The sequence below is a fragment of the Tasmannia lanceolata genome, unplaced genomic scaffold (assembly GCF_043159265.1).
Source record: "Tasmannia lanceolata isolate RefF3 unplaced genomic scaffold, GAP_Taslan_0.1 ptg000018l, whole genome shotgun sequence".
Lineage (NCBI taxonomy): Eukaryota > Viridiplantae > Streptophyta > Magnoliopsida > Canellales > Winteraceae > Tasmannia > Tasmannia lanceolata.
Window position 1 is genome coordinate 32585341 of NW_027518695.1, and position 17820 is coordinate 32603160.

At 40.9% G+C, this 17820-nt stretch overlaps 1 protein-coding gene across 3 annotated transcripts in view; it reads left to right on the forward strand.

Moving 5' to 3' along the window:
* The window catches only part of LOC143849513 (putative sphingolipid transporter spinster homolog 2), an 80781-nt gene that overhangs the window by 19688 nt on the left and 43273 nt on the right, over positions 1–17820 (forward strand). For all 3 annotated transcript variants that reach the window (XM_077358571.1, XM_077358569.1, XM_077358570.1), the window contains one exon: positions 17122–17223. In XM_077358571.1, the coding sequence (XP_077214686.1) occupies positions 17122–17223 (102 nt within the window). The remainder of the gene's footprint in view (positions 1–17121; positions 17224–17820) is intronic.

A 17820-nucleotide genomic window follows, 5' to 3' on the forward strand; every position in this document is an offset into this window, starting at 1 on the left:
TCTAGCTATCACCTGCTTTATCAAACCAGAGAAGTGGGAAATTGAAGATGCTTGACCTTGAAGATGACAACGATCAGGGAGAAGTGGGAATTTGAAGATGCTTGACCTTGAAAATAACAACGATCAGGGAAAACAATGAGGGAAATAGTAACATGTGAATAGTTTTTATGCATATTAACTGTTATTTTTACCGAGTAATATATTCTACCCCCCTTAAAAGAATTTCGTCCCCGAAATTCCTCTCTCCATACTCTCAGGAGAAAATGGTTCTACCCTAATCGTAACAACAAACAATGGTTACATTCTGCATATGTAAGACGAACACACGAAGGATTAGATATATTTCAAGCTCGATCTATTGTCTTTGTTTCATCTATCTAACCCCTTTCCTAAGACATCCTAAGACTCATGCAACCAGGTTCCTCACAGACTAAATCTGGTGGCTATGATATTGTATGGTTCTAGACTGCAGCCATCCTGGTTTTGTTTTTCCGCAAAAGACGCCTCTACACAGGGAAGGTCGGGATCTACACAAATAGCCCAAGAACTTTTTCTCTCCGCTTCTGGTGTGGGACCAACACACCCTACTAGAGGAGATACAGCTTTGATACCAACTGTAACAACCCGAATTTTTATTGCATGGATTGCTACGGGCAACAAAACATATTTATTCCTGTAATTACGCAGCGGAAGGTTAAAGTACATCCTGAATTTACAAAAATCCCAAGTATGACATATTTAAAACCTTTTTACATCTGAGGAGATTGACTAGGTTCATCATTTCCGTATTTCCTCAAGTGGCTTCACACTTCTCATAACTAAGGTTCCTCATTGACAAATACTCCCGTATCTAAATTTTCAAATCCTGGTGGGAAAAAGTGGGTTAGGAAAGCAAGTATATAGAAGCTTTGACAAGTGACTGAAATCATTAATAAGAGAGTTCTATAAAAATATGCAGTATTTTGTCTAGAACATAATGAGTCAAAACTAATACTAACAATATTTTTGGTAGAAACAATCAAACCAGATAGTGGAAAAACAAACCAATTAAAAGCCAATAGTTTCCAACAGTTTCCATTTCCGAAGTTTTCTGTCACGATCAGCCTCCTCCACGTATTGTCCGCTTTGGCCTTGGCCCGCTTCCGCTTTTGGGTAAGTCGATGGCTAAGAGGTACAAACACGTCACACGAGAGATATACTGTCGCATATTTACTTCTTCCATTTCTTTCTTTTCTCATTTTCGTTCAAACTTTTCGTGCATATGAAATCCAACATTTCGTTTCATTTTCAAGAACATTTCATCTTTTTGAATCAAACATGATTTTACCAAAATCAAACAGTAAAACAGATAAGAAATATCAAAATAACATATAATCATATCCCCATCACTTTCATTGAGAAAAGATACAAGTCGAGTCTAGCTATCACCTGCCTTATCAAACCAGAGAAGTGGGAAATTGAAGATGCTTGACCTTGAAGATGACAACGATTAGGGAGAATTGAAAATTTGAAGATGCTTGACCTTGAAAATAACAACGATCAGGGAAAAAAATGAGGGAAATAGTAACATGTAAATAGTTTTTATGCATAATAACTGTTATTTTTACCGGGTATTACAGTCGGGCCTCGCACCCTTTTGATATAGTGCACTCAGATGTATGGGGTCCTGTGAGGACTGCCTCTATTTTTGGATATAAATATTTTGTTGTCTTTATTGATGATTTTTCTCACATGACTTTGCTCTATTTACTTGAGGAACGGTTTGAGATTTTCTCTGTTTTTCGCACTTTTCATGCCGAGGTTAGAAATCAATTTGATTGTACCCTCAAATGTTTGCGCACAGATAACGATAGGGAGTATTTTTGCAAATCCAATGGGTTTCGGGATTTCCTTTCTACTCGTGGCATTGTCAACGAATCTTCCTGTGCCCATACCTCCTAACAAAATGGGGTAGTTGAATGGAAGATGAGATCTTTACTAGATGGGGCCCGTACTCTTCTTATTCAAATGCGGGTCCCCAAAAGTTATTTGGCTGATGCCATCCTCACTGCATGTCACCTAGCCAACCGGCTTCCTTCCTCGGTCCTTGGTGGTTCTTCTCCCTTTGCTGTGTTACGTCCTCATCATGACCCTTTTCCTCTCACCCCTCGGATCTTTGGTTGTGTGCTTTGTCCACAACCTTGGTCCTGGCTTAGATAAGTTGGACCCTTGGGCTGAACGGTGCATCTTTCTCGGGTACTCACGGACCCAGAAAGGTTATTGCCTTAGTTATAAATTCCGTTCCGTTCACCGTTCCGTTTTGGCTACCGGAACGGAACGTTCCGGTGTTTCGGTCGTTTCGTTCGGCGTTCTGGTCGAAACTTTCCGTTCCGGTCGAAACTTTCCGTTCCGGTCGAAACAAATAGTTAAAAATATGAAAAAAATCCTAAAAAATTAGAAATTGTTAGAAAAATATAAGAAACACTTAAATGAACTAAAAGACATCTTTATTACTTAAAAACCAAAGTTTAATACAACTAAGACATAAAAAAATAGAACATAGAAGAACAAAAGCCAAATACATAGTGCTAGCCACATCTCATATCATCTCTAAATCTAAATCAAAATGGTGGTGAATCTGGTTGAGGATCATCATACTCAACCGACTGGTAGCCCTCATCATCGCCGTCACCACCACCTCTTGGAGGAGTGTCCTCAAGGTTTGCGTCCTCGTCGTCCTCGTCGGCCACATCAACTCTAGAAGGCGCTTCAATATTTTCCCATCCAATGTCGTCTGGTGTCAGAATGACATCTTCATCTTCCGCAACCCAATCCATCATAACATCTAGGTGATCTATACTCAGTGGGTCGCTAGTGGTAGAAGATCTTCTGTTTAAGTCCCTGAAAAGAATGTCCAACATAAATTAATAAGTAATACTTAAAATTTAAAGGCACGTGATGAAATATGAGAAAATTAATTTTAATTCAATTAAGTAGCATACCTTTTTCGAAACTTGAGGTTGTAATGGACAAATACCAAGTCATTCAACCTTTGGTGCTCCAACCTGTTTCTTTTTGCCGAGTGGATGTGCTCGAAAGTGCTCCAGTTCCTTTCACATCCAGTAGCACTACAGGTTTGGCTGAGAATTCTGACGGCGAGACTCTGTAAGTCCGGGACGTCATTTCCAAACTGGTTCCACCATGCAACTGTAAAGGAAACAATAATAGTTAAGCATTTACTTGTGGAAATTTTAAATAAAATATACTTAATTAAATGAACAAACCAATATACCTGGTCCCAATCTGCCTCGGTTGCGAATTGCCATCTTCATTGCAAACATGCCAGTGGACTCTCGATAGTTCTCAATTTGACTGGTGATGGTGTCCTGTGTAACTTCATCAGGTACTAGTCGATTAATACATTCAATCAAACCTCGGGTGACTTCATGATGCTTGGAGAATGTAGGACTGAAAAAGAGAGCAGGGTTAAGAAAGTATCCCGCTGCATGGAGGGGACTGTGAAGCTGTTTGTCCCATCTTTGATCAATAATCCTCCAGATGGGAGCATAATCTGACTTCTTGTTCTTTAGCCTAGCCTTGATGTTTTCTTTGGCCCTATCCATGGCCTCATATATGTAACCCATTGCTGATTTGTCTTGCCGGTCTACCAAACGCAGCACCCTCAGTAATGGCTCGTTGATGTTTAGAATATGCTTGTAGTTGTCCCAAAATTGTTTATCCAACACTGTACTCACGATCTCTTCACTCAATCTATGTCGAATGTACCTACTAGCAGCATACTCATCAGACACGAACATCTGTAGTAGGGCTTTCCTATGAAGCACCAGACTCTGTATACTAATGAAATTGGTAGCAAATCTAGTCCACGCAGGACGACACAAGTCCCTCCCACCCGCGAATTTCTGTCTCATCAAGTTCAATAGAGCCGCGTGGTTGTAGATAAACCTCGTAATCTTCTGAGCTCTGTTAATTGTGCTTCCTATGAGAGGAAACACATCTGGTTTGCCCAAGTGCTCTAAAATCAAGTCTAAACAATGGGCTGCACACGGAGTCCAGAAGAATGTGGCATATTTGATTTCTAACTTCTTCCCAGCAGCTTTATAACTTGGCTCACTATCAGTTATAAACTGCACCATATTTTCCGGACCTACCTCCAAAACAATCTCATCAAAAATTGCAAACAATGCCTCAACATTCTTCACTACACTAGATGCATTAACAGATTTAAGGAAAACTACTCCTTTAGGACAGTACACCAAAAAGTTAATTAAGGCACGTTGTTTGGTGTCTGTCCATCCATCAGCCATAATACTACAACCACTAGTTTTTCATGAATTCTTAACTTCCCCCAAGTAGTTGTGTACATCTTCTACAGTTTTCTTCAATACCCCCCCCGTAAATCGTGAAAAGAAGGCACCTTATAACCTGAGCCTACTGCATTTATGGCATCAAACATTGGCTGCCAATATGGTGAATTAGCAACATTGAAAGGCAGGTTGGCATCATAACAAAGCATGTCAACTGCCATATTTGCCCGATCAAGTGTTTCTTTTGTTGCCAAAGCACTCTTAATGCTTGGCTGGGATCCAGGGGTTGTTCGTGGTGCAAAGAAATCTCTTAACCCCCCTACAAAACCCTTCTTTTTCCTCTTTGCCCCACTCGGTTCTACAACAACTGCTTTCCCCTTATTCCTAGGCTGAGGTGGTCCCATCGGTTCGTCGTCCTCATCCCCCTCCCCCTCCTCCACATCTTCTTCTTCTGGTGCGGCATAAAAACTACCCACCTCTGTCCTTGATACACTTTTCCTAGCCATTTCTTTTCTCATTTCGCCTAACATTGGTGTCATTCTCCATTTTACATCGGCATTAACTTTTTTACATGTCGCACATCGCCAGGAACACCCTCTAGATGTTCTTTAAACCGGGTTATACCTCCACCCTTTATGAGTTTTTCACAAAAGGTGCATTTAACACAGTTTTTTGACCCAGAATTACTAGGCCATAAGCCCATGCCGGGTCATCCGATCTAGTGGGTGCGGAACCAATAGATGAGGCTCCTTCAGAAGAACTCATCTTTTAAGTTGAAATGGAGAGAGAGAATAAGGAATGAAAGGAAATTAAATCAAATAAAGCTTTAACTTTCCGTACGCCTTTTGGATGAGAGAATAAGTTGAAGAAGCCTTAGGTTGTAGAAGAGAAGCCCTTGTCTTTAGTATAGTAGAGCTTGTTGTTGTAGGGAGATAAAAAAAGCCTTTGATCTTCTTGAGCTTGTAGTGGAATTGAAATAATAAAAGCCTTTGAGATGATCTTTGTTGTTGTAGGAGAAGTAGATATAGTTGTATGTAGTGTAGTGTAGGAGATAAAAGAGTTGTAGTTGTAGGAGAAGATTTGAAGAGGAAATGAGTTGTGAAAAAAGAATTGTGAAAAAACAATGGTTAGAGGGCTATTTATAGCTTTTGGGGTGAAAAATGATGCAAAATGCCCTCCCAACAGCTATAAAACGGTCATAAAATGAGGGTAGAAGTGAAAAAAACAGTCCCCAACAGCTATAATGGCATTTCTGTAATTTTTGAGATTTTTATTTTATTTTTTTCAATTTTTTTGCAAAAAGACGAAAAATGCCCTCCTAATAACTATAAAACGGTCACAAAATGAGGGCAAATGTGTAAAATACACTCCCCAACAGCCATAAATGAATTTATGTAATTTTGTGGATTTTTTTTTATTTTTTTTCAATTTTTTTTGAAAAAAGACGAAAAATGCCCTCCCAACAACTATAAAACGGTGATAAAACGAGGGCAAATCTTTAAAATACACTCCCCAACGGCCTTAATGGCATTTTAGTAATTTTTTTGAATTTGTTTTGAATTTTTTTGAATTTTTTCCGCCTTTCTAGACCGTTCCGGCCGGAACGAAAAATATGCCCATTCCGTTCCGGCCGGAACGGAACGGAATTTATACCTAAGGTTATCGCTGTTATAGTCCTCGCTTGCGTCGGTCATTTATCTCTGCCGATGTCACCTTTTTCGAGTCAAAGTCATACTTTGTCACTTCTCATGAGGATTATCCCACCGTTTTTTATTCGGATATCCCTCTTCCTTGTCTAGTTCTTCTATACCCTATACCTTCTCCTTTGCCGGTACTTGAGTCTACCACTGTGTGTGAGCCCTCTTCTTTATTACAGGCGCCTGAGGCTCAACCGCCAGCTCTTATGAAGACATATCAGCGCCGGCCGAAGTCTGGAGATCATCATCCTTTGCCTGCGCTATCTCCCTCTCAGCCAGAGATCACGACCTCCACCTCTCAGGTACCTATTCTCCCCCCTCCTACTGTTACTTCAGATTCTCCCATTGCTTCTCGTACTTGCTCTCATAGTACTGCTCATCCTATTTCCTCAGCTATTTCATATGACTCTCTCACTCCTATATTTCGGAGTTTTGTCTTTGTCTTCTGTTTCTTTGCCCCAGTCCTTGCCAGCAGCTCTTGATCATCCGGGTTGGCATGCGGCCATGGGTCTTGAGATGGACGCCTTTCAGGCCAATCATACATGGGAGTTGGTTCCCTTTCCTCCTGGGGCTCGGCCTGTAGGTTGCCGCTGAGTTTATGCAGTCAAATACTTACCTGACGGAACTGTTGAGCGCCTTAAGGTGAGGTTGGTTGCCAAAGGTTATACTCAAACCTTTGGAGTTGATTATAACGAGACATTCTCTTCTGTCGCTAAGATCCCCTTTGTTCGGGTTCTCATCTCACTTGGTGTTAACCAAGGGTGGCACCTGCACCAGTTAGATGTCAAGAATGCCTTCTTACATGGTGAGCTTACTGATGAGGTTTATATGGAGCAACCTCCTGGGTATGTTGCTAGGGGGAGATGTCCTCCTCAGTGTGTCGGTTGAGGAGATCTATATACGGCCTCAAGCAGTCTCCTAGAGCTTGGTTTGGGAGGTTGAGTGATGTTGTCATGCGTTTTGGCATGAAGCAATGTGCCGTTGATCACTCCGTCTTCAGTTGTCACTCTGCTGCTGGTTGTGTGCTATTGATAGTATATGTTGATGACATTATCATTCCGGGCAGTGATTTAGTGGGGATACACAAGCTGAAGACCTTGCAGAAAGAGTTTTCAACTAAAGACTTTGGTCGTCTTAGGTACTTTCTTGGCATTGAGGCTGCTTGTTCCACTAGAGGCATCTCTCTCTCTTACAGAGAAAATATGTGCTGGACCTTCTTGAGGAGATACGTCATCTCGGAGTGAAACCTGCTTCTATTCCTATGGACCCAATTGTGAAACTTCTTCCAGAAGGAGGAGATTTATTAGATGATCCTGGCAGATACAGGAGGATTTATTAGATGATCCTAGCAGATACATGAGGCTGGTGGGTAAGCTCATATATCTTACAGTCACTCATGTAGATATATCATTTGTTGTTGGTGTCGTCAGCCAGCGTATGAGCTCACTCCGTACTTCACACTGGGCAGCAGTGATTCGGATTCTTTGCTACTTGAAAGGGGCGCTGATGCAGATTATAGGCCAAATAAAAGGCACATTTGCCCATTAGGATTTTATTTCCATATTATTTAGTTTCTAGGATTTTATTTTCCATGTTATATTTAGAGATGTTATTTTCCATGGTATTTTAGTTCCATTGCCTATATATAGGCCTTATGTAGTAGAGATTAATAACTTTGATGATTATTGAATAAAGATTGAGAGCTTCTCCAGATTTCTTTCTTCCTCTATTCCTCTTCTTCTTCACATATTCTTCTTCTATCTCTCCCTATCTCTTCTCTTCTACTTCTAATTCTTCACTTCTTCTCCTATTCTTCTTCTTTTTTTCTTTTCTTCCCTCTCTTCTCTTCGTCTTCTCTTTTCTCCCCCTTTCTTCTATTTCTTTTCCCGATCCTACATCAAATTTGGTATCAGGGCAAAAGATCCAAGAGTTCTAGCGATTTTCTTCCAAGTCTTCTCAATCAATCGCAAGCTGCATCGCCGCAGCCGTAAGAACCGAGCCCAGATGAATAGCCTCTCCCGGCTTCAGATCATTGCATGATCAGTCCTGAGTTTTGGTGCACAAAACCCCTGAAAGTTTGACGCAAACCGCAGCTCAAACTCCCTTCTGTTTAGCCACTTAACCCTTTCCTCTTTCCCACACCCTCTGATGTTAATCAGCCAGTAGAAGTGAGCCAAAACCTAGTTAATTCTATCTTCTCAGCCCTTCCAGAACGTATATACACCCTTACCCTCCAGCCCTCTTAGAATCCATAATCTATTACCTGATACACACACCATAAGTTCTTCCTTATCCACCCGAAGCCTGAATTTCCATCCTAAGTAGATCATCGACCTTGCCGGATTTTTCTCACTTAAGCGTATTATCATATTGCCGGATTTTCCGTCCTAAGTCGAGCTGCCAAAGATCCGAAAGAAAAGCTCTTTTGCATATTCCCTGGATACAGTTTCTATCTAGGCAAGTTAACTTGCACATCTTTCCAATAAAAGGCAAGGTAAGATATCTGATATAGGAAAAGAGGGTTACTTTTTGTGAAAGAAAAGTAAGTGAATAGGAGATGTGTCCATTAACTGTTTGCATAAATTGCAGCGACAGTCTCTAACTTCTTTAATTTGCCTTGAGTTACCTTTTTTACCCGTTCTTTTCCCACAACAGTAACTTTTGCCACAACAATAGATACTGTGTATATAGTGGAAAGTGTTATATCCGGAAAAGAAAGTAAGGTTATCTAGTCTATTCTTTCCTATTAAATAGCTTTAGCTGTACGTGTCACATACATATTCTTTCTTATTTAATAGCTATAGCCATACGTGTCATTCAAAAGGAAAAAAAGAATAGGCTAAGTGATCTTATCTTATATAATAGCCCCGCAATTTTCTCCTTGAACAACCCCCCCTATTACATTGCATACCTTATAAACTAAGGTAAGTTCCACCCCCATATTCCCCTTAGGCACCCCCCTCTTTTTATAAATAGAGAAAAAATCAATAAAAAGAAAATAAGAGGGCAGCATACCCCCATTCTTCCTTTGGGCACCCCTTCCACATTAAGGAAGGGTGATTTCACCCCCACGCCCCTCTTTTACCTTTAGGCACCTCTCAAAAAAAAAAAAAAAGAGAGAGAAAAAATTATTTTCTCTCTTTCTCTTTCTACACTCTCTCTTATCCCTCATCTCATTTTCTCTCTCCTCATCTGAGCCATTTCCGCTCAAAATTGGGTTTCGCTATCAACAGGAAAGTTGATCGTTACAACTTTTAGAATATATCCAGCCCACTTTCAGAAGTCACTAGCGAGCACAAGCACTACAATGACTAACTTTGGCCGTCCATCCGTTTTGGTCCGATTGCAGATCCAAGCCATCCGGGAGTCCGATATGAGATCCGCGAAAAGCAGTGTCTTCCATTCGATATGACAAACAGATCAGACGGTTGATTTCAGTTTTCGACACCGATCCTTGTGGCTTCGCCATTTGTTCCATATTTCTATGGTTATGATGGACATCACTATCCCTATAGAGATGTCGATGATGCATTTCTAAAATGGATTGAGGCACTTGATGCATATCATAAGTAGTATGGTTATAATCATGAAATAGCCATTCGTTTATTGCCAGGCATGAACTAATTGATCTCCCTCTGATACGAGCTCAGCTTACTTGGTCTCGAAGTGAAAGCAGAAGTAGACTCGACAGATTCTTGATTTGTCCTCGGTGGCTTGAGCGCTTTCCGGATGTTTGTCAAATGGCTTTACAGCATTCAGTTTCGGACCATTGCCGGATCTTTTGGACCTGTGATTAGAGTCGTGGGGTCCTTCGTTCAGGTTTGATTTGGCATGGTTGGAAATCCCAAAGATGGAGGAGAAGCTGGGTAATTGGTGGAAAGAACATGTGGTGGTGGGAAAGTAGATGTTATCATTGGCTCAAAGCTTCGGTATGTGAAGAAAAAATTAAAGGAGTGGAATAAGGAGAATGCAAGAACTAAAAATGAAAGAAAAGTTTGGCTTTTGTCTAGAATGAAGGAACTTGTGGAGAAGGAAGAGGCTGGTCTTGCAAGTGTTGAAGAAGGGGAAGAAGCGGGTTTATTGAAAGAGGAACATAATCGAATAGTGTTGCAAGAGGAAATATCTTGGAGGTAGAAATCAAGGGTGAAATGGCTAAAAGAAGGCGATGAGAACACTGCTTATTTCCATGCTATGGCTGGTGTGCGAAGATGGGGAAACTGAATTGAAGTAATGGAAGTAAATGGGAACCTCTCAGATGATAAACATGCTATTATCTCAGAAATCTTGAATTTATATAAGAATCTATATTCTTCTGAAGCAGTTGAACGACCCATTCTTGAAGAAGTGGAATTTGGACAGCTATGGGAGCATGATAGAGCTTCATTGGAAAGGCCTTTTTCTGAGTACAAATGGGGGTTTTCTCCTTGGGAAAGGATAGGGCTCCTGGTCCGGATGGTTTTTGCCTAACTTTCTTCCAACAATGTTGGGGTGATGTTCAATATGATATCAAGAGCTTCTTTCATCAATTCTATGATGGTATGGAGCTCGATAGGGGGATAGGGGCAGCTTTCATCGCTCTCATTCCAAAAATTAAAGGAGGATCGTAGGTGTAGAACGTCCGACCAATTAGCTTGGTTGGATGTTTATACAAAGTCCTTGCTAAAGTTCTAGCAGAAAGATTTAAAAAGGTCTCACATAAAATCATATCCCCTAACCAATGTGCTTTTATACATAAAAGGTATATTCTTGATTGCGCTCTTATTTCCAATGAGGTGATTGACTATCAGGTAAGAATGGGAAGTAAGGTAGTTGTGTGCAAGCTAGACATGGAAAAAGCCTACGATAGGGTGGAATGGGGTTGCCTTGATTATCTTCTTGGGAGAATGGGTTTCGGAATAAAATGGAGATCTTGGATGATGAAATGTGTGTCTTCCGCTTGGTTTTTTGTTCTCATCAATGGATCCCCTCAAGGATTCTTTAAGTCTTCAAGAGGTCTGAGGCAAGGTGATCCGTTATCCCCTTTCTTATTTGTCATAGTAGCAGAGACTCTAAGCAGGTTGATGGTCAGAGGAAAGGAAAGAGGGCTGATCAAAGGTCTTGAAGTGGAGTCTGGGAGTTTGGCGATCTCTCATCTCCAGTTTGCCGATGACACGTTACTGTTTAGCTGTCCTGATATGTTGCATGTAGTGAATCTGAAAGTGGTTCTCCGATGCTACGAGGTGATAACGGGTCAAAGGTCTAACTTCCATAAGTCCAAGGTTTATGGTATAAACCTGGATTCAGAAACAACCCATAGCTTGGCAGGGATTCTTGGGTGCTTTGTAGAACTTTTCCCTTCCACCTATTTGGGTTTGCCTCTGGTAGTGGGCAGACCTAAGAAAGAAAGTTGGGAGCCGATCATTGCAAGGGTTGAAAGAAGACTTGACACATGGAAAACGAACCTTGTCTCTAGAGGTGGCCGAATTACTTTGATTAAGGCAGTACTGGTTAATATTTCTATCTACCAGCTTTCGATGGTGAAATGTCCTGTGAGTATAGCTCTCAGGTTGGAAAAGATTCAAAGGAGATTTCTATGGCGGGGGGATCAGATGAGAAGAAAGGAATACCACTGGTGAAGTGGAAGCAGGTGTGCATGCCTATCAAAGCAGGAGGTCTTGGTATTCAGAGAATAAAGGAGACAAACCAAGCTCTTCTGGGCAAATGGCTTTGGAGATTTGGGGAGGAGGGTTCTCAGTTATGGGCCAAAGTGATTGACAACAAGTACGGTTCTGATGTAGGGAAATGGGTCTCAGAAGATAATTTCAGTAAGAAAGGAACCACACTGTGGCGTGATGTTTTGCAACTCAAGCCAAAGTTCGCAGAAGGGATCAGGTTTAGGGTATATGCAGGAGATAGAATTAGATTTTTGTGTGATAAATGGTGTGAGGATCGTCCTCTGATGGCTTTGTTTCCTGATTTATATGTGGCAGCAGCAGATAGAAATGCATTGGTAAATGATTATTTTACTCGTAGTAACAACAGAATAATCTGGTCTCCTATGTTTAGGAGAAAGTTTTTTGAAAGAGAGCTTCAGTCCATGGACATGTTGTTGGAAAGTTTGGAAAAGTGCTACATTAAATCATCTGGGAAGGATAAAAGAATTTGGATCTGGAACTCGGGGGGAGAATTCTCGGTGAAATCCTTCTATCATCACTTAGTGCCATGTCTTGTGTCCTCCACAGTGGCCAAAGTATGGACCAACCAAGTGCCTCCAAGAGTTTGTGCCTTTGCGTGGGCGGCCATCTTGAAAAGGATACAAATAGTTGATTTCTTAAGGAAAAGGAAAATGATAATCATAAATCATTGCTCCCTATGTTTAGAGGCGGGGGAATCAGTGGATCACTTGCTAGTGCAGTGCAAGGTGGCAAGAGAGTTGTGGTGCAGACTATTGTTGAGGTTCGGAGTTGCATGGGTTCTACCGGGTAAACTAACTCAGTTGTTTGATAATTGGCAAATGTCTCCTTGGAAGGGAAAAGGGAAAATATTGTGGGATGTATCATTCCCTGCAATGATTTGGATTCTTTGGAAAGAAAGAAATGCTAGGGTGTTTAAAGAAGTCTAAAAGAGAACTCTCTTTCTATTTAACAAAATTATAGCAGTCACAATATCTTGGGTTAGAACCATTCCAAGTTTTGCATTTGTGTCTACTTATGATTTGTGGCATGGATATAGAGTGATATGTGAGGGTGTAAGGAATGAACCTAGAATAACCCAATCTTGGGAGCCACCCGATCAAGGGCTCTTAAAACTTAACTTCGATGGTTCTAGTATGGGAAATTCGGGCCCATCTGGAATTGGGGGAGTTTTAAGGGATGGCCAAGGAAATGTCATATGGGCCTTCTTGGTCTGATTGGGGTAGCGGATACCAATGAGGCGGAAGTAAGGGCCATTCACTATGGTATAAAGCTTCTTATGAATGTAGACATGGAAAAGGTGGAAATTGAAGGAGACTCAATGAATGTGATAAAATGGCTCAATGGCAATCACTGAATACCGTGGAGGTTTGCGGCACTTTTTGATGAAATTCAAGACCGAGTTGGAGAAGCTACTATAATAGCCTATCAAGTAAAGAAGCTCGCAAGCGTCGTAGCGGATAAACTAGCCCGAGATGGGGTTCTCCTAGCAAGCGTGGAGAAATTTGATTTTTTACCGCCGTGATAGTTTTTGTGTACTTTGTATTATTTTTGCTCTGTATATATTGTTATGGCCTTCTCGGTCTCTTCCTTTTTATATTAATGATATTCACCATTAAAAAAAAACACCATTCGTTGTGTCAAGGATTCACTTTGCAGAGACGCCAAGTCCAAATGGCAATTCTTCGTGCTAGACGCAGTGACTTAGGCAAGCCACGATTCCATCTATGGGAAGAAGTTCGTTATGAATTTATGAACATTTATAGATATCATTATCAGCAGAAATTGAAACGTGAGCGAGTAGTGTATAAACAAAGATTGATGTGTGAGGAAGCCGCTCTATGAGAAGAAGCTGCTCGACTTGCACTAGAAGCTGAATTTCAGGCAATCTTAGAAAGGATAGCGCGTGACTTGGATGAGAGGAAATTGGTACGCGAACGTGAAGCCGCCGCCCGCCTTGAACGAAACGTCGCAGTCCGTCGTGCACGAGAGGCCGAAATTGACACAGCGAAGGAATTTGCTAACACTATTGACAAGCCAGTCACAGATGATGCTATTGGTCCGACAGATGATATTGTGGATGAGATCATTATAGAGGCAGAGAATCCAATGATTGATGAGGTCGATGTCGACGAGCATGATGATTCAGAGATTTCCTCAATACTGGTATTGCTGAGCATCTAGAGAGACAGCTTGACACTTCCACAAATATTGTGTTAGAGCCATGTGAGGTTGATTCTTTGACAGAGTCCACCGAGCACCGTCATGAGTCAGAGGCGAGTGCCTTGCTTGACGAGCCATTACTTGAGACGGATGTTCGAGAGCATATTGTTGAGGAATGCACTATCTTTGAGACAGTGAGCAGATGGTCGAGATTATTGCTGAAATAGAGGTGCTTGTTACACAAATTGATCAGGAGGATTGCCCGTCTGTATCACTATGCCAGATACGATTCTAGCAGATGACTTTGTTGTTGATTCCATTGCGTCAGATGTGATACCAGTATATGATGACCTTATTGAGGCTAGTCATGGATTCATACTACCCGTAGTTGTTATGCCGATCCCACTGATCCAGGAGGAGTATGTTGCCATTTTCCCAGCCTCATTACTTGTTAGGAGAGGTTCACGTTTTTATGATTCCACGTGGGCAATATTTTCCTTCTCACTTCGTCGGCATTTCAGATGCTTCTCACGGTTGTTACGAGCATTACACATCAGGAGTGTCGCCGATAGATTACGATGACTTATGCTGCTTGAGTGGGTCGTCTACATATTTGATCTAGGCGGACTAGAACTCGAGGTCGAGTTCTTTTCAAACGGGGGAGAACAATGTAGATAGTAGGCCAAATAAGAGGCATATTTGCCCATTAGGATTTTATTTCCATGTTATTTAGTTTCTAGGATTTTATTTTCCATGTTATTTTTTTAGAGATTTTATTTTCCATGTTATTTTTTTAGAGATTTTATTTTCCATGGACTTTTAGTTCCATTGCCTATATATAGGCCTTATGTAGTAGAGATTAATAACTTTGATGACTATTGAATAAAAATTTAAGGGCTTCTCCCCCAGATTTCTTTCTTCCTCTATTCCTCTTCTTCTCATATTCTTCTTCTATCTCTCCCTATCTCTTTTCTTCTACTTCTACTTCTTCACTTCTTCTCCTATTCTTCTTCTCTTCTTCTATTCTTCCCTCTTCTCTTCGTCTTCTCTTTTCTCCCCTTTCTTCTATTTCTCTTCCCGATCCTACATCAGGCGCCAGGTGCTATCAGGTTGGAAGGCTTCTGTGATGCAGATTGGGCAGGATCTTCAGTAGATAGGAGATTCACCACTGGATATTGTACCTTTGCTGGTGGAAATTTAATGTCGTGGAAGAGTAAGAAATAAGACACAGTTTCCAAGTCTAGTGCCGAAGCAGAGTACCGAGCCATGTCCCATACCCATGGAGAGCTTATTTGGCTATGTTCTCTCCTATCAGAGATTGGTTTTCCTTCATCGTCTCCAGCTCAGCTTGATTGTGACAATAAAGCTACGATTCATATAGCCACCAATCATGTCTTCCATGAGAGAACCAAGCACATAGAGGTTGACTGTCACGTCATTCGCCAGAGAATACATAGAGGCGAGATTCATGTTTCCTTCACTCGATCAGTGGACCAACTTGCGGATGTTTTCACTAAGCCCTTAAGTAATGCAAAATTGAATGACATTTGTAGCAAGCTTGGAATGTATAATATATACATTCTAGCTTGAGGGGGTGTGTGTATTGTAGCCTTAAGGCATATTGGTCATTTTGTATGTCCTCTTTTAGTGAGGGGGAGGATCCCTAACTCACTTTCTTCCTCTTCATCCCTTCTCTCTAACAACTGTCATGCGCTTTGGCATGAAGCAATGTGTAGTTGACCACTCTATTTTTAGCCATCGTTCTGATGCTGAGTTTGTCATTCTCATAGTCTGTGTGGATGATATTATCATTACAGGGAGGGACACAGCTGGCATACAGGGGTTGAAGGGCTTTCTACAGAAAGAGTCTCCACAAAAGACTTGGGCCGTCTAAGATATTTTCTGGGACTGAGGTAGCTTATTTTGGCAGTAATCTCTCCCTCTCGCGGAGGAAGCATGTGCTAGATTTATTGGAGGAGACAGGTTCTATGGGTATGAAACCAACTGCTGTTCCCATGGACCCAAATACAAAACTGCTTGCAGATGAGGGAGACTTGATGGATGACCCTGGCAGGTATCGACGACTTGTTGGGAAGCTTATTTATCTCACAGTCACTCAGCCAGACATATGCAGTAGGGGTACTCAGTCAATTTTTGAACGATCCACGCACCTCCCACAGGGCAGCAGTTATTCAGATTCTCCGCTACTTGAAAAGCGCGCTAGGAAAAGGCCGCCTATTCAAGAAGCAAGGGCATGAGAATTTAGAAGATTTTTGTGTTGCGGATTGGGCAGGGTATCCAGCAGATAGGAGATCCACCACTGGGTATTGTACCTTTGTTGGGGGGTAGCCTAGTGTCATGGCGAAGCAAGAGACAAGACATAATTTCCAAATCTAGTGCAGAAGATTAAGCCATGTCACATACGAGTGGAGAGCTTATCTGGTTGCGATCTCTCTTATCTGAGATTGGTTTCCCCTCATCTCTTCCAGCTCAGCTTTATTATGACAATAAGGCTGCTATTCACATTGCTACCGATCATGTCTTTCATGAGAGAACTAACCACATAGAGTTAGAATACAAAAGGGCGAGATTTGTGTTTCCTTCACTCTATCGGTGGACCACTTAGCTGATGTTTTTACCAAGTCTTTGAGTAAAGCTAAGCTAAGTGACATTTGTAACAAGCTAAGAATGTATGATATCTACGTTCTAGCTTGAGGGGGAATGTATGATATCTACATTCCAACCTAAGGGCAAGATGGTCATTGTACTATGTTTTCTTTTATATAAATACATAAGTGAGGGGGAGACATCCCTAACTCACTCTCTTCTCTTCATTCTTCTTCTTCTAACAGATCCAATTGATATTTGGCTTTAAGAAACTCAGTCTACATCGGTATATCCGGTCTAGTTTTTCTGGTAGCTATCATGGTTAATCTTACACCTGGTTCTGAAGATTTAGTATATTGTGCTTTAATTGGATACCGTTTTTCCTGTTTAAGTACAATTTAGCCTTCATCTACTCGGGTAGATTAAAAGCTCCAATGTCAGTCATCATCTTATGCTTCTAGAAATCTAGGAAATTTGCAAACTGAATGCAACTTTTGCCATTTTATTCTCACCAATCTATTTTGCGGAAAAAGAAAATATTTCCGGTATTGATTAAACTTTTGAGTAGTTCCATGATTGAACTGCAAAAAATTTAATACAATATATTGCTTTTTTGCTTTATATGAATCTCTTTCATATTTGTTCAATTTTTGATAATTTCACTGTTGTGTATAGGGGAGATTTTAACTTGAACAATTTTGAAGATGGTATTCTATCATCTGCATTCATGGTTGGACTTCTGATTTCTTCTCCAATATTTGCATCCTTGGCAAAGAGGTAAGTTCCTTCCCAAAGTGGATCAATATTGGATAGATGTTACTCCAATTCACAACTTTCCTGTTTAATGCTTGATTGTTGTTGTGGTTTGTTGCTTCATTCTTAGGAGGACTCGGTTAGCAATATCTATCACTTTTAATGGACTTATTTTAACTCTACTGAACTTACATGAAGAGATGGAACAATTTCTTGGCTTAAGCTTTACCAAAAATATGACGTGATGAAAAGTGGTTTTCCAGATGGATTTCGACATTGTCAAATGAAAATTTGTAAACAAATTATCCCATGGCGTAAGTGGGAAAAAAGGGAAACCAAATTATGGAAAAGGTTAACATTCACAAGATAATCGTATTTGTCTGAAGTATCTGCCTTGTTTGTGCTGTGTACCACTCACTGCTCCTCAAGCAGCTGAAACATTTGCCTCTAGAGAACTTTATCTCGAGGGAAGACTTCATGAAATATTTTTATAACTTGTTTTTGAGGCATGCCTTGGGTTTTGATTTTGCGTCATGCCTTAAAAGGCACTGGTCTGTATATAAACTTGTAATTCTCATTGTTTCAAAATTCCCCCGCGTCATCGTGGACTCCCTTGAGTCG